This window comes from Dendrobates tinctorius, unplaced genomic scaffold (assembly GCF_039654945.1).
Source record: "Dendrobates tinctorius isolate UK_male_01 unplaced genomic scaffold, ASM3965494v1 ptg000191l, whole genome shotgun sequence".
In the NCBI taxonomy this organism is placed as follows: domain Eukaryota; kingdom Metazoa; phylum Chordata; class Amphibia; order Anura; family Dendrobatidae; genus Dendrobates; species Dendrobates tinctorius.
Window position 1 is genome coordinate 13726114 of NW_027361858.1, and position 23804 is coordinate 13749917.

Genomic DNA, 23804 nt, shown 5'->3' on the forward strand with positions numbered 1-23804 from the left:
CAAGGATTTGGATGTGACACATGCTCTTTAGGTAGTTTAGCCGGCAAATGCTACTTTCTTATCCTACTTGGACCGTTAAAAGCAATTTAATGTTTTTTTTTTGTTTTTTTGCTAAGAAACTATGTCAAACATCCAGAATCGGCCTTGTGGGACGAAGCAATATGAGCAGTGGATTGTTGCCACCCAGAAGGCATGCCACACTCTACAGATGGAAGACAAGACCATGGAGAGTCACATCTGTAGCGCACTGTTCACATACACTGAACATTTACGGGTACAGTATCCCATTGGTGTATATCTTTCTACACCATTACTGCTACTACTATTATTGCAATGCTGCTGAACCACAAAGATCATGTAATTCCTGTTACATAGTTCAAAGTCTTATGGAGCGCACTCATTTATTTGGTCACATTAAGGCCCACTACACATTGGGGATAAGTTACTAAAGCTGTCTAACAATGTGAACATAGGCTAGACCATGTGACCCCCAACCTGTTGCTCAAGACCCACCTGTGGCTTGTGTCTATCTGCCAGCTTGGTGTATACTGGCGGGAGAAAAGGGAAGAGATGAATATGGAAATCTGGAGCTGGTATTATATGGATGCTTGACGCTGGATGTAATCGTATAGTGGTAGTAATTGATGCAAGTATATCGCACAGGGGTAAGGTGGGAAACCCTAGATGTAAGTTTTTATGCCCTTAAGGGCTTGGAGTACAAAGTATTCATATAATTTCATTACATACTGTTAATGGGGAGCTCTGGGTGTTACTGCCATATGTGAGTGTGGAGGTAGGCGGGGGGCGGGGTGTCACTTGATTTGACTTGTGACCATCTCTCCGATCTGAATGTGGCTCTCAAGGTAAGTAAGCTCAGGGACCACTGGTCTAGACAGTCTAGAAAATGTGCCAGATTTATTAAACAGAGTTATTCTGTTGAGTCTATAGACTGTCTAGTCTACTGTAGTGCGGCAGTGTTCATACCGTGCAGTAATGATGTAGCAATGTCTTTTAATATCCAAAAACTGACAAATGAAAAGGCAAAACGGTATCCTTCGGATCGCAGCCAGGGCGTCAAGACAGTCCATGTCCAAGACTGGTTGCTATGGGCGACTGCACCACTGTGTCACACTGAGGGGGCACCAGGCGTTCGCTTCCCTTGGCTCTTTGTTAACTGCACACATAAGCCGGATGTTGCAGAGCCACCTGCTCTGCAGCTTATAAACCAACACTGACACACCCAAACCTTTGCTGCTGGGTTTAAAATGGAACCTGTGGCCATGGGCCATTTGTAAGAGCCAGCGGGAGAGCGTGAACTGCCCCACTACCATCCTGTAGTTCACTACAAAAATAAAAGCCCTTAACGGGGTATTCCTAACAATTGCCTTAGCCAAATAACTTGACCAGGTCCACACTTACTTTTATTCTACACTGCAACCACAGCTATGCCTGTGACTGCCATGCACTCCAGTGGCCTCAATACGCTTCTATGTGCATCCTGGGGGGTTACCTATCGACCCTACCATATGATCCCCTCACTGCCTCATATCCCCCCATCCCATTCAAACTTGTGGGGTTGAACCTTTGCCACCATAAACTGTGCCCGAGACAGGGCATTCGCATTTTCCTGCGATTTCCCCGCCTGATGTTCCACTGAGAAATAAAGTTTTGTAGGGACAGGAACCATCTGGTGACCCGAGCATTCCTTTCTTTTTCATTGCTCATTCAGACAAGGAGTGAATGGTCTGTTACCAAACGAAACTGACGCCCGAGCAATTAGTAGCGTATGGACTCCAAGGCCCACTTAGTCGCCAAGCACTCTTTCTCCACTACACTATAATTTTTCTCTGCCGTTGTCAGTTTCCTGCTCAAGCAGATGACTGGATGTTCATCCCCGTTCACCTCTTGCAACAATACCGCTCATAGGCCTACCTCTCAGGCATCTGTTTGCACGATAAAGGTTTTCGTGAAGTTGGGGCTGATGAGGACCGGCTGTCCACAAAATGCCGACATCAGAGACTGGAATGCTTCCTGCGCTTGAGGATTCCACCGGACCATAACTTCTTACCCTTTAACAAGTCTGTTAGGGGTGCTGCTCTCCTGGCAAAATTGGGTATAAACTGGTGGTAGTACCCAATGATGCCACGGAATGCCCTCACCTGTTGTGTGGCCTGTGTGTGTCACCTGTTGGATGGCCTTAATCTTATTTATTTGGGGTTTGAGAACTCCGCAGCCAATCACGTATCCTAAGTACAGGGCTTCCATGAGTCCTATCGCACATTTTCTTAGGTTCACTGTTAACCCTGCGATTCTGAGAGAATCCAGCACTGCTTGTACCTGGGACAGGTGGGTATTCCAGTTGGTACTAAAGATGACAATGTCATCTAAATATGCCAATGTGTACTTCCGATGAGGATCTAACACTATGTCCATCAGCCTCTAGAATGTGTACGGAGCCCCATGTAACCCAAAGGGCAAGGCGACATAGCTATAGAGGCCCTCTGGCGTTATAAAGGCGGTCTTTTCTTTTGCCGATTCTGTCAGTGGGACCTGCCAGTAAACTTTGGCGAGATCGAGCGTGGTGAAGTACTGGTCTTCCCCAAGTCTCTCAATTAGCTCGTCCACCCGGGGCATTGGATAGAAGTCAAACTTTGATACATCATTCAATTTCCTGAAGACATTACAGAACCTTAATGACCCGTCTGGCTTCGGAATTAGTACAATGGGGCTATCCCACTCACTTCGTGATTCCTTGATGACTCCTAACTGGAGCATTTGCTTCACTTCAGCCGCGATGGCTTGTCTCTGGCACTCGGTGCGGCTTCAGCCGTACCCTTACCTGGGTCCGGTGACAATGTCATGTCGGCCCACCGAGGTCCGACCTGGCAATTCTGAGAATATGTCCGTATTCTGTTGTACAAAAACCTGAGCCTCCCGTCGATGCTATTTTGTGAGAGTGTCATTGATCTTGACGTCACCCTCGACTGCGTCCCTGGCCGGTGATAGAGGGTTCTCTGATGGTACAACTGGAGTCAACTCCGTGACCAAACATTCCCAGTCCTTCCAGGCTTTTAGCAGGTTCACATGGTACAGTTGTTCCGGTTTTCTCTTTCCAGGCTGGTGCGCGCTATAATCCACTTCTCCCACTTTCCCCTGTACCACATATGGCCCTTGCCACTTGGCCATGAGTTTACTCTCTGCAGTGGGCACTAGTACCAACACCCGGTCCCCTTCTTTAAAGGTCTTGACCATGGCTCTTTTATTATACTTGCAGCTCTGCGCTGTCTGGACATCCATTAGATGCTCCTTTACTATGGGCCTGACTGACGCAATCTGATTCTGGATGCTTGTCACGTGTTTGATTACACTCCGATGCGGAGTTGGCTCCTGTTCCCATGTTTACTTAGCTACGTCCAGCAACCCCCTCGGACGCCTGCCATACAAAAGCTCAAAAGGGAGAAACCCCTGGAAGCCTGGCCTGTGGAACCTCGCTGATAGTGAACATCAGATAAGGCAGTAGCATGTCCCAATCCCTCCCGTCCTTGGAGACCACCTTTTTGAGCATGGACTTTAAGGTCTTATTAAACCTTTCCAGCAATCCATCAGTTTGTGGTTGGTACACCGACGTGCATAGCTGTTCCGGAGCAGTTTACATAGCTCCCTGGTCACCTTGGACATAAAGAGTCCCCTGATTGGCAAGGATCTCCTTTGCCAGCCCAAGGCGACAAAACACCGCAAACAGCTTGCGAGCTAGTAGTTTTGCCGAGGTGTGGCGAAGTAGTATCTCCTCTGGGTACCGCGTGGCGTAGTCCACCATGACCAGAATATGATTATGGCCCCAGGTCGATTTCACTATAGACCCCACCAGATCCATTGCTATCCGCTCAAACGGTACCTATATAATGGGTAGAGGCACAAATGGATTCCAGACTTCACAATGGGTGTGGTAAGTTGGCACTTGGGACATGACTCACAATACCTCTGCACCTCAGGATAAATCGTGAGCCAAAAGAAACGCTGCAGTGTACGTTCTTCGTTTATCTTTACCCTGTGTATGTGTGTGCGCCTTCTCTAGCACAGCCCGACGGTACGATTTTATCAATCCTATACAGCAATTCTTGGTTGACAGCCATGCGGGGAAAAACAGTTTCTGCACCCTGGTGCTGAGCTACCCCATTAACTTCCACCACTCTTTCTCATGCCCAGGCCAGGGTGGGATCCATGAGCTGAGCTGTCCCAAACGTACCAGGGGACACTTCCAGCTCTGGAATCAATGGAGTCTCCATGACCTCTCCTGCCAATACCTCTAGGGGAAACCTATCGGGGTTACACTCTGTCCCTAGGTTGGCGACCCCCCCCCCCCCCTACAGCAGGTATCCCTGACTCAGGATCTTTGGGAGGAATGACATTTACACTGGGAGGGTTAACTTGGTGTTTCCACAGCGACCAAAACAGGGGCAAGTCTCTTCCCAACACAGTCCCATATGGAAGGGTCTTCACCACTCTCGCCACATGTTTTATTTCTCCACACGGGGTGGAAAAGTAACCTCCGCGGTCACGTACTCAAAGGTCCACATGTATAATAACAACAATAATAATAATAATAATCATCTTTATATTGCGCCAACATATTCCGCAGCACTTTACAGTTTAACAGTTTCAAAACACAAGTCATAAGTAACAACGTAAACAATACAATAATTAAAGCAAAATAAGACAACCCTGCTCGTGAGAGCTTACAATCTACAAGGAGGTGGGGGAGATACAAAGTACAGGGGTGTATTTACAATGATGGTCCAGCCATCTTGAGGGAGTGAGGGATGGATGGAGATAGTGAATGGGCTACACATGCACACTTACACATAGAATGACTGATTAGTGAACGTGATTGGCCGCTCTGAACAAATGTGTTTTGAGGGAGCGCCTGAAACTATGGAAATTGTGGATAGTCCTAATTTCTTGGGGAAGAGCATTCCAGAGGATTGGCACAGCACGGGAGAAGTCTTGCAGTCAGGAGTGAGAGGTCCGGATTAGTGCAGAGGTTAGTCGAAAGTGCCGTTGAATTGATTCCTATAATGAATGGGCAGCCAATGTAAGGACTGGCAAAGAGCGGATGTGTCCAAGTACCGATTAGCCAGATAGATGACCCCTGCTGCATTAAGTATGGACTGGAGAGGGGATAGTCGAGTAACGGGGAGGGCAATTAATAGAGCGTTGCAATAATCCAGGCGGGAGTGGATCAATGCTACAGTGAGGGTTTTTGTTGTTTCCATGGTGAGAAAAGGGCGGATTTTATAGATGTTCTTTAGGTGTAAGTGGCAAAAGCGGGCAAGAGATTGTATATGGGATGTGAAGGAGAGATTGATGTCAAACATAACACCCAGACAGCGCGCCTGCTGTATGTATACATACAACCCCCACTTTCCGACCATTGGGGTTGTCCCCGGCAACTATTGACCCATGGACTAGTGTAACTAGGCTCCCCGAGTCCAAGAGAGCCTCCAATTGGTACCCGTTGATGAGTACCTTGCACAGTTGGGGTTCGTTGCCTACAATGCCTGGAGTTGCGGTGCAGACTGGCTGGGCGTACATTGAGACCCTGAACTTAAACCCGCAGTCCATAGGTTCAGCCGTCAGGAGACAGTTGGCGGCCACATGTCTGGGCCCTTGGCATCACCAGCACCAGATAACACTCCGTTAGTCTTGGAGACCGTTTTAGGGGAACCTGGTCTCCTGCCACTCTCACCCTCAGTACGGACTCGGGGCTGTCCTTCCCCAGCCAGCGGTCACGGATGGTGATAGTCCTGAGTGGCCGTATACCCCTCAATCAGTCCAACCACCTGGTCCAGAGTGCCTGGGTCCCCTTGCCCCACCCAACGCTGTATGGCTGGTGGCAGAGCCCTCACCAGCCGGTTGACCGCCACTATCTCCACCATCTGGAAAGGAGAAAAAGTTCTTGGGCTGTAAGCCATTTTTTTTACCAGCTGGAGCAAGTCATATGCCTGAAACCTGGCAGGGCGAGACTCTGGAAAGGACCACTGGAACACCCGCTGAGCCCGCGCATAAGTATTAACTCCCAGTCGGGCAAGGATCTCGCCTCTCAGCTTCTCATAGTCCTATGCATCCTCCTAACTGAGGTTCAAGTAGGCCTTCTGGGCATCTCCCGTCAGGAAGGGGGCCACCACTTCAGCCCACTGGGACATCGGCAAGCTCTGCCGTGCGCTCGTACACGTAGAGGAACGCCTCCAAATCATCCTCAGGGCTCAGATTCCTCATGGCTGACCGTACTTTATACCGGGCCTCCGAACAGACCATGGTCGCTGGGGAGGACGTCTGTTGCAGAATCAAATTGCTGGTCTGCTGCTGTAGTTGCTGCTGCTGAAACTCCTGCAACTTCTGCTTTTGCTCTTGGGAGAGGGCCATCTGTTTTAGTATTTCCTCCATCTTGTCAGCAGGCTTGGGCTGCAGCATTGCAGGCCTAATAACCGACATGCAGCAGGCGTTGGGGTATGCCCGCGTTCTCGCACCAAGTTGTAGCCATGGGTCACTTGTAAAACCCGGCTGGAGTGAGTGAACTGCCTCACTACCATCCCGTAGTTCACTCCAAAAATAAAAGCCCTTAACGGGTTTTCCTGACAATTCCCTTGGCCAAATAACTTGACTAGGTCCACACTTACTTTTATTCTGCACTGTAACCACAGCTATGCCTGTGACTGCAATGCACTCCAGTGGCCTCAATACGCTTCTATGCGCATCCTGGGGGATACATATTGACCCTCACATATGATCCCCCTCACTGCCTCACACTACCTTTTTATACCATCTAGTAGTTGTCTTTCTGTGGCACAAATGAGGGTGTACATGAATTTTATCCACTCACTTTCCTATAGTCCATACCTCATTGTTGTTGGGCTTGTTGAAAAACCTATATAAAACACACAAAAAATGCAGTGCAAGGCATAAAAGACAGGCACACGCGCACATGAAGACAGAATTCTGGCTTTGCTAGCCTAGTAAATCATTCCTAGTGTGTCTGTGCTTATAGAAGTTGTCCACTACTAGGACAACCATTTCTCATACCCCTTTCTTGGGCCCCAGTAAAATAAAAAGCTTATAATCGCCTCCCTTGCCTGCGCCGTTCCAGCGGTGTTGGCACTCATGTTCCCGTGGTTCTTGCGTGATTGATCTGACATCTGAGCCTGGCACCCAATCAGTGGTGGCATCACTGTCTTCGCTTGCAGAAAAATAGAACATGAAGAGGAAGTCAGGGCTGCATTTGCTCTCACTTCCTCTTGATGTTCAATTTGTCTGAAGGCGAAAACACTGATGCCACCGCTGATCGGGCACCAGGCTCGCGTCATAACAACCGCACGAGAACCACAGGAATGTGATTGCTGACACCACTGGAACAGAGATGGCACGGGAGGCGAGTATAAGCTTTTTATTTTATCGGCGCAACACATTTAGATCACGAAGGTCCTAGTAGTGGACAACCCTTTTAGTTCTCACGATACTATTTAAGTTGTCCAGTTATGTTTTATACCTTTTTTCGGACATTAAAATCAGACTGAGGAGAGGATATGATATGAGACTGTCACTAATGCCTGGGAAGGTTTGGAGGAAGTGGCTTGACTGAAACTACGTAGGCTGAAGATGAATACTTAAAGGGGTTGTACCACAAACAAAAGTATATATTTACAGATTTTGGAATAATAATAATTTCTACAACTGGATGTGTTAAAAAAATGTTCCTGTGCTGAGATAATCTTATAAATGTGTACTGTGTAATGGCCGTGTCTGACCGTACAGGGACATGAGCATACCACATCTCCTGACCAGGAGAGAGGAAGCAAAAGAGAGGATACAGACAGGACAGTAAGGGATCACAGCTGACTGTGAGGTAAAACATTTCACTGTCTGTTTTTAAACAATATTTTACCTCAAAGAAAGAATCGGCTGTGATCCCATGTTGTAATGTCTGTATACTCTCTTTCTGCACGGTAAGACCCTCCATTACACATTAGAAAAAGCAGAATGCCAAACACCTTAGTAGGAGAAAAAGGTGGACTTAAATAAGAATGTACCGCCATATTAATATGTATTCCACTCCATGTACATAATCTTCAAAGGAGAACAAACGGAGTAACGGAGTCCAATGTTATAAATATTATATAATCATTTTATTAACTCACAATCAGTATAAATAGAATACAAAAAGCATAATAGCAAGAAACATGTCTAGGACATACAGTAGATGAGGGTAAGTGACCCATGCATTAACACCCATGCTCATAGGGTTAACAACAATGTGTGTGAGCCACATGCAGTGGCAACCCTACTGAGGAAAAGTAGTAATACGCCGGACATAGCAATAACCAAAAAATGACTCCCAGGTAAGGGAAATGTCCCTGTCACTAGTAAGCACTTACCACGGGAGATATGCACGGGCACCCAAAGAGAGGATATACAGCCCCGGACGCACGTTTCGCGTCCACTCTGGTCGCCTTCTCAAGGGGAGTGAGGTAAGAATGACAGACCAGACCTTTAGTAACGCTGGTCGTCCGAGACATAACGGACATCTTTACCCGGGTCGACGGCGTCCTTTGTGGATGACCACGCCCTTTTTGTAACGGCCGACGTCTAATCCCTGTACACCTGTATTGATCACACCCAGGGTTTGGAGGCGGTCCGCTTCTTCCTGGGGATGTCCGACCTCGACGGCCCTATGTGCGGGTTATTCCTCCTGTGCGGGTTATTCCTCCAAGATCTATTGATTAAAATGCACTTTGTTCATGGGAAAACCACTTTAAGTTGTTTGCAGCAGAGATTTAGGAGGCTCTGGTTTGCCCATATCACTCCAACATTTTTATTTGTACTTTTGTTTTTTTGTCTCATAAATGCATTGTTTTTCTACTTAACAGAAATTTAACGACTCCCTTATAATTAATGATGATGCTCGTACAAAGGATGCCTTGGAGTACTTACAAAAGTTTTTCACAGCTATAAAAAATGGAACTTTTACAGAGATTGAACAGGAACTGGCAAAAAAATTTGAAGGTAATATGGCAAAACATTGCCATAAATGAAAAATGTAACATATATTATAGCATGGTAAAATTATTTGTAACTAATGAACACAGAGCTGCAATATTAGTTCCCTGCCCTTACATCTGGATTGTCTTCCCAGTAATTGGAATATTCCATAACCTGCTATCATCAGGTCCCATTACCTAGGAATGCACTGTAGTATTATGTAAACTGCATAGAATGGGCACAACCTGTTAAGACTACAAAATGTAACTTATTAAATGGTTTTGACTGTTGATTCAAACAGTTGTGAAATAGTCTGTGAGTTGGGGGAAAAGTGCCACCCAGGCTTTTTAAAATAAATATAGATAGGTCAGCACGGTGGCTCAGTGGTTAGCACTGCAGCCTTGCAGCGCTGGGGTCCTGGGTTTGAATCCCACCAAGGACCACATCTGCAAGGAGTTTGTATGTTCTCCCCGTGTTTGCGTGGGTTTCCTCCGGGTACTCCGGTTTCCTCCCACACTCCAAAGACATACTGATAGGGAATTCAGATTGTGAGCCCCATCGGGGACAGTGATGAAAAATGTGTGCAAACTGTAAAGCGCTGCGGAATATGTTAGCGCTATATAAAAATAAAGATTATTATTATTATAGGTCTCTTACACCCAGTGAGACTGGTATACTTACTTTGATAATAAGTCTCAGAATGGCTGTACAGTCCTATTTGAAAGTTTTCCCATCTGATAATAAAGTAAGCATTTTATCAATCCAGATCCAGAATATTTTTTTTTTATTTTTACTTTTCTTACATTTTTTTTCTTTGTTTTATCTTATTACAACTAACTCCCTAGAATGTCAGAAAAGACTTTTGGAAGCATAATTTTTTGACTATTTACCATGTAAAGTGGCATGTAAAAGTTTGGTCACCCCTGGTCAAAATTACTGTTATTGTGAACAGTTAAAGGGGTTGTCCGGAGAAAACCGATAAGTCTGCAGTCACCCTGTGTGACTGCAGACTTATGAATCCTCCACAGTGCATGCACTGTGTGCTGCGAGGATTCCCTGATTTCAGACCTGGGAGTTATACATACCCCCACCAGTGGTAAGGTCTCACTCCATGCACTTGAATTGAGCCACCTCATCAGGTGACACAACCGAAGAGTGGGCGTGTCCAACTAGAGGGCAAGTGTATGGTGGGTGAGGCCATGCCCACTGGCCGGGGGTATGTATAACTCATACATACCTTCTAGTCCTGGGTCTTAAACTGGGAATTCACAAGTCTGCAGTCAGTGACTGCAGACTTATCGGTTTTGACAACCCCAAGTAGAAGGTGAAGTGATCTCTAAAAGGCCTTAAAAAATAGTATGATATATCTATATAGAGATATATATATATATATATATATATATATATATATATATATATGAGAGAGAGAGATAGCTATCTCATTCTACATTTAAAAAATTACAAAAAGGAAGATGGGCGGATGCAAAAGTTTGGACACCCTACATTGTTAGTACCTAGTAGCACCCTCTTTTGAAAGTATCACAGCTTGGAAATTCTTTTTGTAGCCAGACAAGAGTCTTTCAGTTCTTCTTTGAGGTATTTTCATCAATTCTTCCAGTTCTGTGAGATTCCTGGGTCGTCTTGCATGCACTGCTATTATGAGGTCTAGTCACAGATTTCCAATGATGTTCAGATCGGGGGACTGTGTGGGCCATTGTAAAACCTTCAGCCTGCATCTTTTGAAATAGTCTATTGTGGATTTTGATGTGGGTTTACGATCATTATCTATTTATAGAAGTCATCTTCTTCAGCCTTTTTTTTTTTTTTTTTACAGATAATGTTATGTTTCCATTGAGAATTTGTTTACATTTTATTGAATCCATTCTTCCTTCTACCTGTGAAATGTTCCCCATGCCATTGGCTGCAACACAGCAAAGTATGGATCAACAAAGTATTATTGATCCACCCCCATGCTTAATGGTTGGCAAGATAATCTTTTCTTGAAATTCAGTGCCCTTTTTCTCGTTCGCCTTATTGGGGGACACAGAGACCATGGGGTGTATGCTGCTGCTACTAGGAGGCTGACACTATGCAAAAAAAGGTTAGCTCCTCCTCCGCAGTGTACACCCCACCGACCGGCAGGGATTTCCTCAGTTTAGCTTAGTGTCAGTAGGAGGTGGACACGGGTCTTTCATTAGACCCTTATCTACCTCGTCGTGCGTCGTTCCTTTACAGGTTCTACGGAGGGATACAGAGTGAACAGTCACATCTGTACTCCCACATGGAGTCTGCGAGTACGGCGTGTATTGCCACCCCGTATCCTTGCAGTTCTCCGCGACAGGACCAGCAGCCCAGACGGACGCCGACACCAAGACGTGCCAGCGACTCCAGGGGTCCTTGTCGCCAGTCTCCCACCCACTCGCCTACCAGAGCCTGTCGGTTGGAGGAGACACAGGAGCTCTTCAATCCAGGTAATGGATCGGGGATGGGTGAGTATGGCCTTTTTTATTTTACCTGGCTGCCCATTCCCGACGGACAGGGGGTCCTCTTCATTGGCACAGGGATGCGGGCGCTGCGGTTCTCCGCAGCCACCCTACGGGCACATCATCCTTATATTGCTGCCCTCCGCTCTTCCCCTTCCCTCCCCCCTTTCTGGGGACAGAGAGCACAGGGCCTCTCCCTCCCCTTCTTCCATGCTGGGAAGCGGCTTCCAGCGGCGGCGTCCTTGTCCCGACCTCCGCGCCGACCCCCAGCTGACAGGCGGCCGCCGCAACTAATTTAGGCCCCGGTTTCTGTTCGGGCCTACCGCAGCGTCGCGGCCACGCCCCCCGCCCCTTTCTTCTAAGCGGGCTTTTCTCCCGCTCTCCCCAGGCCCTCCCCCCGCCTTTCCTTCTCCTGCTCAGCCTGTTATGGCCAGAGGGTAGCGATTGGGTAACCCTGCGGCGAGCTCCGCCCTTCCCCTTCTCCTGGACACTCGCTTCTCTACAGGCAGGCACCATCTTCACAGCCTGTCAGCCGGACGCACATCTCCGGATATCCAGCAGCCTGTGCTTTGGGGACACCGGTCCGTGAGTAGCTCTGCACTGCAGACTGACCCTTCTCCGCCTTCTGTCCCCCAACCTTCCGGCACTACCTCAGGTTTTCATTATGTCTAACTCGAAATCTGATCGTACCCGCTCTATGGCCCTCCCCTGCACCCTAGTCAAGTTCTTTGCATGTTCTTCGTGCAATCGCAAACTTCCCTCAGGTCAGTCCTCTCCCCTCTGTCTGGATTGTAGCAATCCAATTCAGTCGGACACCGCCCAGGAGCCATCTACGGCCCCAGGTGAGAGTGAACCCCCCATGCCTGGCTGGGCCTCCTCTCTATCTCAATCAGTGGCAAACCTCACCAAGGTGTCTCAATCCCTAGTTGCCGTTCTGGATAAGTTTCCCCTGGACACTTCGGCAGGGCCCAGCAGGTCCCAAGAGATTCCATCTGAGTCAGCCAGCGTTAGTCACAAACGACCCAGGCGAGATCCCTAGCCGGAATCCTCTCCTAGCCCCATCTCACCGCATAGCCCGTCTCAGCAACCTCCCTCTCGGGCCTCCTCTCCCGAGTCAGGTGAAGCGTTTTCGGACAGGTCATCTGAGGGGATTTTAGAGCTGGATTCAGACCAGGATGCGAACATGAAGGTCACAGTGCAGAACCTCATTGCAGCGATCCATCATACCTTCGATATTGCTGAATCCCCTGTGAAATCCTCAGATCAGGAGGTTTCATTCAGACGGGCAGAAACTCCCTCCAGGGTATTTCCTTTCCATTCCGAGTTTGGAAAGATTTTTACCAGGGAAAGAGAAGATCCGACCAGACGCTTTCAAAGAGGGAAGCGTCTCGGCGTACTCTATCCGTTTGCTAAGGAGCTCACGGACAACTGGTCTGCTTCTCCCTCGGTGGATCCGCCCGTGTCCAGGCTTTCCAATAACACGGTTCTCCCGCTTTCAGGCGTGGCGTCCCTAAAAGATTCTAATGACAGGATTATAGAATCCCTGGCAAAGTCTGCTTTCGAAGCGGCTTCAGCGGCGGTATGTCCAATCTTTGCTTCATCCTGGGCAGCAAAAGCCATAGCGATGTGGGCAGACGACCTCCGTCAGGGCATCCTAGATAAGGCGCAACCGGAGCGTTTGGCCGATCTCGCCAATCAGATCTCCCATGCGGGGGACTATCTTCTTTCCGCTTCCTTGGATGCAGCATCCTGCGCAGTTCAGTTGTCAACCATCGTAGTTGCAATTCCACGTACTATTTGGCTAAAGGCCTGGCAAGCGGACTTGTCTTCTAAAAAATCCCTCACTAACCTGCCTTTTCAAGGGGTGCGCCTTTTTGGGTCCCAATTGGACCAGATTATTAAGGACGCCACCGGAGGCACGAGGTCACTCCTCCCTCAGTCCAAGCCTCGCAGACCTCCACTAAGGCGTCAGTTTCGACCCTTTCGGACTTTCCGCCGTTTCAATACGGCGGACAACTCCTCCAATCAACAGAGACCGCAGGCACGCCAGGATAGGAAGAAAGTTTCTTTCAGACCCACTCCTTCCTGGCGATCCCACTCTTCCCAGGGCAGACCGTCCAGATCTAGATCTGGACGGTCTACATCAGCATGACTATCGTCGGGCACTCGAGGGGCCCTTCCAATTGGGAGGTCGACTTCTTTTCTTCAGAGAAGTTTGACTGGCCTCCGTAGAGGACGCTTGGGTCAGGGAGGTCGTATCCTCAGGATACAAGATAGAGTTCGTCTCTCTTCCACGGGATCGTTTCTTCGAATCCCGGCCTCCAAAAGATCCTGCCTTGATCCTGGGGTTCTCTACGGCTATCGCCTCTCTTCTCAGTTCTGGAGTGATTGTGCCCGTTCCCGAATCGGAGCGCTTCACAGGGTTTTATTCGAACCTGTTTGTAGTGCCGAAAAAAGACGGCGCAGTTCGTCCCATCTTGGATCTCAAGCTGCTCAACAAGAGAGTCCGCCTTCGCCACTTCCGAATGGAGTCGCTTCGCTCGGTCATCGCTTCCATGGAGGAGCAGGAATTCATGTGCTCAATAGACATCCAAGATGCCTATTTACATGTTCCAATCTTCTCCGGACATCAGAAGTTTCTGCGTTTTGCGATTCGGCAGCACCATTACCAATTCGTTGCACTGCCCTTCGGTCTCGCCACCGCTCCCAGAGTCTTCACGAAGATCATGGCTGCGTTGATGGCTTTGTTGAGAGTCAGGGGTCTCGCTCTTTTTCCGTACCTCGACGATATTCTGATCAAAGCTCCCTCATTTCAACAGGCTCACCAAAGTTTGTTAATCGTCCTGGACACTCTTTCCAATTTCGGGTGGATCGTCAACAGGAGAAAGTCCTGTCTGGTTCCTACCCAACGTTTGGTCTTTCTAGGCCTACTGTTCGACACTCGTCGGTCAAGGGTCTTTCTCCCTCAAGAGAAGATCCTTTCCCTGCAGCAGGAGGTACGATCGCTGCAGATCACACGATCCCCGTCCCTCCGTACAGCCATGAGGGTCCTGGGAAAGATGGTGGCGGCGACAGAGGCGGTTCCCTTTGCCCAATTTCACGCCAGACCTCTCCAGCAGGCCATTCTGTCGAGATGGAACAGGTCGCCTCTGTACCTGGATCACCCTGTCCATCTTTCATGCGGGATCAAGCGGTCTCTCAACTGGTGGTTGACGTCACCTCTCATCCTATCGGGTCGATCCTTCCTTCCCATTCACTGGCAGATAGTAACCACAGATGCCAGTCTCCTCGGCTGGGGTGCAGTGTTCCGCAACCACACTGTTCAGGGTCGATGGTCGGATCGGGAATCAGCACTACCGATCAACGTTCTAGAGATTCGAGCGATCCATCTGGCTCTCGTTCACTGGGAGAGGCTTCTCAAGGGACTGCCTGTTCGGGTTCAGACAGACAATGCCACAGCGGTGGCATATGTCAACAGCCAAGGGGGAACACTGAGTGTCTCAGCCCTGGCGGAGGTGTCCAAAATTCTTCTTTGGGTGGAGATTTCCGTTCCGACAATTTCCGCGGTCCACATCCCCGGCGTAGACAACTGGGCCGCCGACTTTCTCAGCCGCGAGGGTCTCGCGGCGGGAGAGTGGTCCCTACATCCGGAGGTGTTTCATCGGCTCTGCCTTCGGTGGGGAACCCCGGATGTAGATCTCATGGCGTCTCGCCTCAACAGGAAAGTCCCACAATTCGTGTCCAGGTCTCGGGACCCTCTGGCAGTGGGCGCCGACGCCCTGGCCGTTCCTTGGTCCCAGTTCGATCTTCCCTACCTGTTCCCTCCTCTGCCTCTTCTTCCCAAGCTGTTGAGGAAGATCAAGGCAGAAGGAATTCCAGTCATTCTCATCCCCCCGAATTGGCCCAGAAGGTCTTGGTTCGCGGACATTGTCAATCTTCTCGCGGATGCTCCCTGGAAGCTTCCGGACAGAGCAGATCTGCTGTCCCAAGGTCCGATTTGCCACCCCAATTCTCGGCCGCTCAATTTAACGGCGTGGCTGTTGAGACCGAGGTTTTGAAACGAGCTGGATTTTCCGACCAAGTAATTCAGACCATGATCCGAGCCAGAAAGCCATCATCTTCCAAGATCTACTACCGTACTTGGAAGGCCTATTTCACTTGGTGTGAGACCAATGACATCGCGCCCATGTACTTTTCGCTCCCTTCAGTCCTAGCCTTTCTCCAGGCAGGATTGGAAGCGGGGCTTGCCCTCAGTTCCTTGAAGGGGCAAGTTTCGGCGCTGTCCATTTTCTTTCAGAGAACGTTGGCTTCCCGTCCTCAAGTCAAGACCTTTCTTCAGGGCGTGGCTCACACGGTTCCGCCGTACAGGGCGCCCGTGGATCCATGGGATCTTAATCTGGTTCTTGAGGTTCTGCAAGGTTCTCCCTTTGAACCTCTCAGGGAAGTTTCCCTTTCTCTTCTTTCTTGGAAGGTGGCCTTTCTGGTGGCCATCACCTCCGTCCGGCACGTGTCGGAATTGGCAGCTTTTTCTTGCCGCTCTCCCTTTCTGGTGCTTCACCAGGATAAGGTAGTTCTGCGGCCTCCGCCCTCCTTCCTTCCGAAGGTGGTGTCCTCGTTTCACCTCAATGAGGATATCGTGCTACCGTCCTTCTGTCCGAGTCCAACTCATCCCCGAGAGCGGTCTTTGAACAAGCTGGACCTGGATAGGACAATAAGAGTCTATCTGTCTAGGACGGCTTCCTTGCGAAAGACAGAGTCTCTTTTCATTATTCCAGATGGGGCGCGGAAAGGTCTCCCGGCGTCAAAGGCCACTATTGCTCGCTGGATCAGATCGGCAATTTTGGAAGCCTACCGAGTTAAGCGTCGCGGAGCCCCTCCGGGGATCAGGGCCCACTCTACTCGGGCGGTGGGTGCCTCCTGGGTGGTACGCCACAGAGCTTCCGCGCTGCAGCTTTGCAAAGCTGCAACATGGTCATCGGTTCACACGTTTGTGAAATTCTACAGAGTCCACACCTACGCTTCGGCGGACGCCAGCCTAGGTAGAAGGATTCTGCAGGCCGCGGTGGTGAGTCTGCTGGCCTGATGGAAGTTTGTTTCCCACCCCAGGGACTGCTTTTGGATGTCCCATGGTCTGTGTCCCCCAATAAGGCGAACGAGAAAACAGGATTTTTGGGTTGCTTACCGTAAAATCTGTTTCTCGGAGCCTTCATTGGGGGACACAGCACCCTCCCATGTTCTACAGCTCCTGTTCTTACTTTGGTTGAATGGTTACAGTTGAGTTGTTTGTTCTGTTTTCAATCTATTGTTACTTCTCCTACTGCTTTTTCACTAACTGAGGAAATCCCTGCCGGTCGGTGGGGTGTACACTGCGGAGGAGGAGCTAACCTTTTTTTGCATAGTGTCAGCCTCCTAGTGGCAGCAGCGTACACCCCATGGTCTCTGTGTCCCCCAATGAAGGCTCCGAGAAACAGATTTTACGGTAAGCAACCCAAAAATCCTGTTTTTCTCCACACAGACCTTTGATCATTATTGTCAAAGAGTTCTACTTTAACCTCATCGATCAACAGGACTTATTTAAAAAATGCATCAGGCTTGTTTAGTTGTTCTGTTGCGTACTTCTGACCCTGAAGGTTTTCTTCTGACGACTCCTACATGAAGGACAGATTTATGCAAGTGTCTCTGAACAGTAGAGCAATGTACCACAACTCCAAAGTCTGCTAAATCTTTCTGAAGGTCTTTTGCAGTCAAGCAGAAGTTCTGATTTGCCTCTCTAGCAATTCTACAAGCAGCTCTCACTGAAATTTTTCTTGGTCTTCCAGACCTTATTTTGCCCTCCACTGTTACCGGGAACTACCATTTCTTATTTATATTTCAAACTGAGGAAAGGGTAACTTGAAAACACTTTGCTATCTTCTTATAGCCTTCTCCTGCTTTGTGGGTCTCCACGATTTTCATTTTCAGGGTGCTAGGCATCTGCTTAGGAGAACTTGTGGCTGCTGTTTTTTGGCACAAGGCTAGAGGAGGCTGGGTTTTTATAAAGCTGGGAAATTTGCATCACCTGATCTTTCCTAACGATGATGGTGAACAAGACATAACCTTAACAGGTTAATTAAGGTCTGAAACCTTAATCAAAGTTATCTGAGTGCACACATTTCCAAGGGTGCCCAAGGTTTTGCATTGGCCCATTTTTTTACTTTGTAATTTTTAAAGTGCAAAAAAGTGAAAAAATATATTCCGTATTTTGCGGATTATATGACGCACCCCAAATTTTGAGGAGAAAAATAGGATAAAAAAACTTTTTTTTTTTTTTTTTTTTAAATAAAATGGTGGTGCTTGTTATAATCCATGCATCTTATTGCTTACCGGGGGTGGTGGCTGCGGTGAAGTGGGGTTCCAGGGTCACTGCTGGAGGAGGGAAGAGTGGAGTGTTGCTGCAGGCCGCAGGCTTGGATGAGGGGGTGTTCTGATGTGCGCCACTGCGGGTGATCGGTGGTGCTTGGGCTCTGCCGACATTTTGTGAAAGCCCAGAGCCCCCGCACTTACATGGCTTATTGTGCGGTGCACTCTGGGAAAGTGGCTGCCAGGGCATGTGCAGATGGAGAGCTTGGCACCAAGATCTCAGGAGATGAGATCTCAGGGCTGAGATCTTATCTCCCGAGATCTTGGTGCCAAGATCTCCATCTGCACATGTGTCACCCCCCCGATAAGGTATATCCGCATTATAAGACGCATTTCCCCCCTCCCACATTTGGGGAGAAAAAAGTACGTCTTATAATCCAAAAAGTATGGTATATATTTTTTGCCTAAAATACTAAGGAAATGTGTGATCTTTTACCTTAGGCATTTTAGAGATCATTAAATCTTCCTGTTCACAATAATAGTAACTTTGACCAGGCGTGCCCAAACTTTTACATGCCATTGTAACGGGAGCTTTCATTGCTTCTCTGACAATCAGGGCTCTCCTGGGTGTATAAAGACTGATTACAGCCAGTGATATGTGTGTACAGATCAGAGACAGATATGCTGGGCACATGACCTGCAGCCGCAGGAATTGCTGTGCCATGTCTTTACAGTGCTGCAGAAGAAAGTATGAATTTCCCAATATGTCTTATTGAATAAATCTATATTGTATCCACACATTCACCAGATTCTGGTATTCTATTTTCTTACAGATGAATTACCATTACTGGAAGAAATTTCTGAAGACAATGAAAACCCAAAGCTGGAGGAACTGCAGTTTATCTTAATTGAATCCTACCAAGAGAATCCAGATACTCGCACCCTTCTCTTTGTGAACACCAGAGCATTAGTGGTGGTAAGAATTTGTATATGAAATTCCTGTTGGTTGTTGAGGTTTATCCCCTTAGTGACCACAAATGTTTTTGTTTTCTTTTTCTGACCTGAGAAATAAGATTATAGAGTCCCCAATGGGCAAAAATGTAGTGGCTGTCAGCTGTATACTATAGCTGATATCCTGTTGTATTGTCCCCAATCATTGTGTCATTGATTGTGGCCTTTTTATCTCCTAGATGGTAATGGAATCTAGATGCTTAATGAAGAGAGGGGTCTCCCTCTTAACGTCATCAGCACCCATCAATCCTGTGGCCATTTTCCATTAAAGCGGTTGACCCTTACTTTAGCATTGATCTATACATAGGATAGATAATCAGTGTCTGATGGGTGGGGGTGCAACACCAAATTCCCCTGCCGATCTGCTGTTCAAATACTGATGTAAAATACTGACTAAATACTGAACGTGTGAACGTGTCCTAACAGGTTTACCTTTCTGTAGCGTAGGCTTCAGAAATTAGCTACTAGCAGATTAGATCCAGCTTTGCCCTTCTCTAACTAAAAATGTATGGTTCCATCTAATGAGGTAGCTTTGTCATTGGCAGACAGGCTCACTCATCTGATCAAACTGTGTACTTAGCATCTCAAAATGTATCAGTATAGTAAATCTAGCCATAATGCAATTTAAAATATTACTCTTAAAGTGTGCTACAGTAATTTTTGTATGTGTGTTTTTGCATTTCAGCCATAGTCTGAATTTAATGTATTTAATGTAATCAATCCTACAGCAACATAATACCATGTTTCATTTATAGGCTTTAAAAAAATGGATTAATGAAACTCCAGAACTCAAATTCCTGAACCCAGAAATCATAATTGGAAGAAATAGAAGACATGATAAATTAGGTAAAAGAAACAAGGAGAAATACTTGGCATATCTGGCATTCAGAACCATTTTTAGTGCCTCGTGCCACTACGTTCACTATAAATGGTGGCATCCCACTTAATAAAGTAAGTCTTTGCTTGGCCAGTCTATTTATGAAGCAGCCTGTCTCCTGGCAGTTTGGAAGGGAAAGTACGAGTAAAAATCGGCACTCAGAAGGCTATGTTATGAAAACGTGATAATTGTATTATCCAAAACAGCCCGTTAAATGATAATGTTTTAAATGATAATGTTTCGGTCCTGCTCAGACCATCATGAGATAAGACTGGACTGTGTCAGGAAAGATATATCAATTGCAGTGTTGGTGTGAAGTGACGGTGTCACTATCGGGAATGGCGCTACCATCACTCCACACCAGCACTGTGATCAATATCTTTCCTGACACAGTCCCTACTTAACAATATAACAAGTTTTCACCACACAGCCTTCTGAGTGCCAAGTACTAATTACTATGGACTGTGACCCAGCCCAGCCCATTCCAGTCCAGTTTGTGCCATATATTTTTCATTCAGTTTGGCAGCAGAGAAAGTCATAAAAAATACTCTTATTTGCCCTGGAATAGGAAATAGTCTCTGGGTAGTGGGAATGTTTTCTATGCAGGCTTCTAGGTGGCTTGTGACAGCACCCTTCTGGAGCAATGGCCTAGAAGAGGATAGTGAGGGCTTTCCTAAACACCAGATCTAAAGGAAGTTAATCTTATGGTCACGATACGCGTTTTATAAAACTCAATGTGTCAAAGATAAATCTGTTTAAATAATACAGTGTTGTCAAAATCCTCTGTCTGGATATGTTCCCATTATTTGCAGGAATTGAATTTAACAATAGCATATATTATGTCCGCAGTTCCATGGGTCTCCATAGTAAGCGATTGCAAACAAACACTAGTCTGATCCGTTAGTTGCAAAGAAAACATAAAGGTCTGTCTAGGAGCTGTGAACCCAAATTGCTAGGGTATTTTTGTAGAGTTGCTTCATTTTTCACTCTAGGTGTACTGTAATTAAAGGTGGATCTTCCCTTTAAAAAATCACATCTAGAGAATGCTGGATTTTAGGTAGAAATTATAAGCAACATGATAAAAATCTGTACTTCCTCTACCCTTATGGCTAACATCTGGGTGATGCTGCTTTCATAAGAATTTGGTAAAGCCAGTTATTTTTCTGGTTATTTTTTATTTCTTATTAGCTTATTTAGTTTGGACAGTTTAAAATGCAGCAGTATTACTAATTATGTAACTACTACTAAGAAATGCCATGTTCTCTTGTTCTAGGGATGTCACTTCCAGGGCAGAAAGGAGCTCTGGAAACATTTAGAAGCTCTGAAGATAGTAAATTGCTGATCGCTACATCAGTAGCTGATGAAGGCATAGACATACCTGCATGCAATCTCGTTCTTCTGTATGAGTATGTTGGCAATGTCACCAAGATGATCCAAGTCAGAGGTACAAAGTACTACTCACGTTTTAGAATCTATAGTGTTAAGTGAGAGGGACAATTTAGGGTGCAAAAGAGGGGGGGGGGGAATAGTTTATTTAATTTATAACAGAGCAGAGAGATGCAGTCCCCCCTCGAGGAGGAGAAGGAGCCACAGAGCGATGACCACGTCTGCTAAAGGTGAGTCATAGAAATCTGGATAAAACCCTGACCTGGCCGGCCTGAGCCCTCAAATCTGGAAAGTCCTGCTGAACCAACGATGGTTGGAAGCTATGTCCTCAGGCATTAACCCCTTATCGACTACCGATACGTCTTTTAACGGTAGCAGTTAAGGGTACTTATTCCTCAGCGCCTCTTTTTATCGGCGCTGAGAAATAAAGCTATCGCGCCCTCCAACGTTGGAAAATCTCCTTGGTCTCGGCTACCGGAGAACATGATTCGGGTCGGTTTTTACCATCCCCAGTGTTGCAAAAAACAAAAAAAGTCAGATTTCCCATTTATTTCTCTCTCCTCTGATATGATCTAGCACATCAGAGGAGAGAGAAATGGGACCCTCCGGTGTCCCAGTCTCTCCGTCTCTGTCCCCCGGCCTCGGTGTTTTCCTCTGGAAAGAAAATGGCGGGCGCATGCACAGTGTGCCCACCGAGATCTGCCGGCCGGTACCCGGCAACAGTAGGAGACTTTTTGGGTTCAAAAAGTCAAATGGTGCTCCCTCCCTTCTGAGCCCTGCCGTGCGCCCAAACAGTGGCTTTCCTAACATACGGGGTATTGGTGTACTCAGGAGAAATTGCACAACAAATTTTATTATCCATTTTCTCCCGATATCCTAAGTTTGGTTCTTAAGTAAATTTTTTGTGAAAAAAGTAAAATGTTCATTTTTTCCTTCCACATTGCTTTAGTTCTCGGGAAGCACCTGAAGGGTTAATAAACTTCTGGAATGTGGTTTTGATCTCCTTGAGGGGTGCAGTGTTTAGAATGGTGTCACTTTTGGGTATTTTCTGTCATTGACCCCCCCAAACTCACTTCAAATGTGAGGTGGTCCCTAAAAAAAAATGGTTTTGTAAATTTTGTTGGAAAAATGAGAAATCGCTGGCCAACTTTTAACCCTTATCCTAGCAAAAAAAATTATGTTTCCAAAATTGTGCTGAGGTAAAGTAGACATGTGATAAATGTTATATATTAACTATTTTGTGCAATATGACTGATTTAAGGGCACAAAAATTAAATTAAAATTTTTGCCAAATTTCATTTTTTCCATAAATAAATGCAAGTCATATCGAATAAATTTTACCACTAACATGAAGTACAGTATGTGATGAAAAAACATTCTCAGAATCAGTGGGATCCGTTGAAGCGCTCCAGAGTTATTACCTCATAAAGGGACAGTGGTCAGAATTGTTAAAATTGGCTTGGTCATTAAGTACCAAATTGGCTCTGTCACTAAGGGGTTAATAGGCACTCTGAGCATTATTGTCATATCTGTTTATTATTATTATACTTTAATATTTCTCTTAATATTCATTTTGATATTTTGTGGTTCTGCATCACACTCGATTGCTTATTCTGCTTTAAATTAGATCATGTTTGGTTCCAGATTTTCTGCATGTATGATTTTATTTTTTGTACAAGGTGCTATTCATGGTTTTTACTGATACTAGCATAGACACAAGATTTAATGGGTAGTTCACATGTCCGCTTTTTTTTTTTTCTTCCCTTGGACCAGGTTGTCCACACAAAAGCATGGAGATTTGTCCGAGATCAGTGTCGGATCAAACTGGCCAATACAAATCTATACATCTGTCAAATAATCGGACAGCAACTAGATGCCATTTGTGTGCTGTCCTTTTTCATTGACTGTTTGATAGGAAAAATTTGAAGCCTCCATCAGTTTTTGTTTGTTTTTTTTTAGTTGAGAACAGCTGATGAAACTGTAACTAAGCTCTGATAGTAAAAACTGATATTCGGACCAAATAGTGATTCAAAATACTGACCTGTTTTTGTGTATGAGAAAAAAAAAAGCATATTGCTTTGGATAAGTCTCTTTGAGCTTTCCACATCTTGCCACTGGGATTTTTGCCAATTCCACAAGGTAAAACGTCTCCAGCTCCTTAAAGTTAAATGGTTTCCTCTGGTGAACAGCAATCTTCAAGATTGACCACAGATTGTCAATTGGATGAAGATCTGGGCTTTGACTAGGTCACTCCAAAACATTTACACACGTGGTCAAAATTGTTGGTACCTGTCATGTAATGACAGGAAAAACCCACAGTGGTCACAGAAATAACTTGAATCTGACAAAAGTAATAATAAATAAAAAATCTATGAAAATGAACGAAAGAAAGTCAGATATTGCTCTTCATCCATGCCTCCACAGAATTTAAAAAAAGAATAAAACTCATGAACTAGGCCTGGACAGAAATGATGGTACCCCTGAAAATAATGTGTTAAAAGGGACATATTAAATCAAGGTGTGTCCAATAATTAGCATCATAGGTGTCTACAATCTTGGAATCAGTGAGTGGGCCTGTATAGAAGGCTACCGATACACCATGTCACCAAACAGCACAGTGAGTATCACACTCAACATGAAGCAGAGGAAGCGAAGGAAAGGGTTGTCTCAGGAGA

The 23804-nt window shown here is 46.4% G+C and overlaps 1 protein-coding gene across 1 annotated transcript in view; it reads left to right on the forward strand.

Annotated features, from left to right (window-relative positions):
- The window catches only part of RIGI (RNA sensor RIG-I), a 145780-nt gene that overhangs the window by 91045 nt on the left and 30931 nt on the right, over positions 1 to 23804 (forward strand). Inside the window, exons 13-17 of the mRNA XM_073552463.1 lie at positions 117 to 274; positions 8922 to 9057; positions 18689 to 18831; positions 19622 to 19712; positions 21017 to 21187. Coding sequence (XP_073408564.1) covers positions 117 to 274; positions 8922 to 9057; positions 18689 to 18831; positions 19622 to 19712; positions 21017 to 21187 — 699 coding nt within the window. The remainder of the gene's footprint in view (positions 1 to 116; positions 275 to 8921; positions 9058 to 18688; positions 18832 to 19621; positions 19713 to 21016; positions 21188 to 23804) is intronic.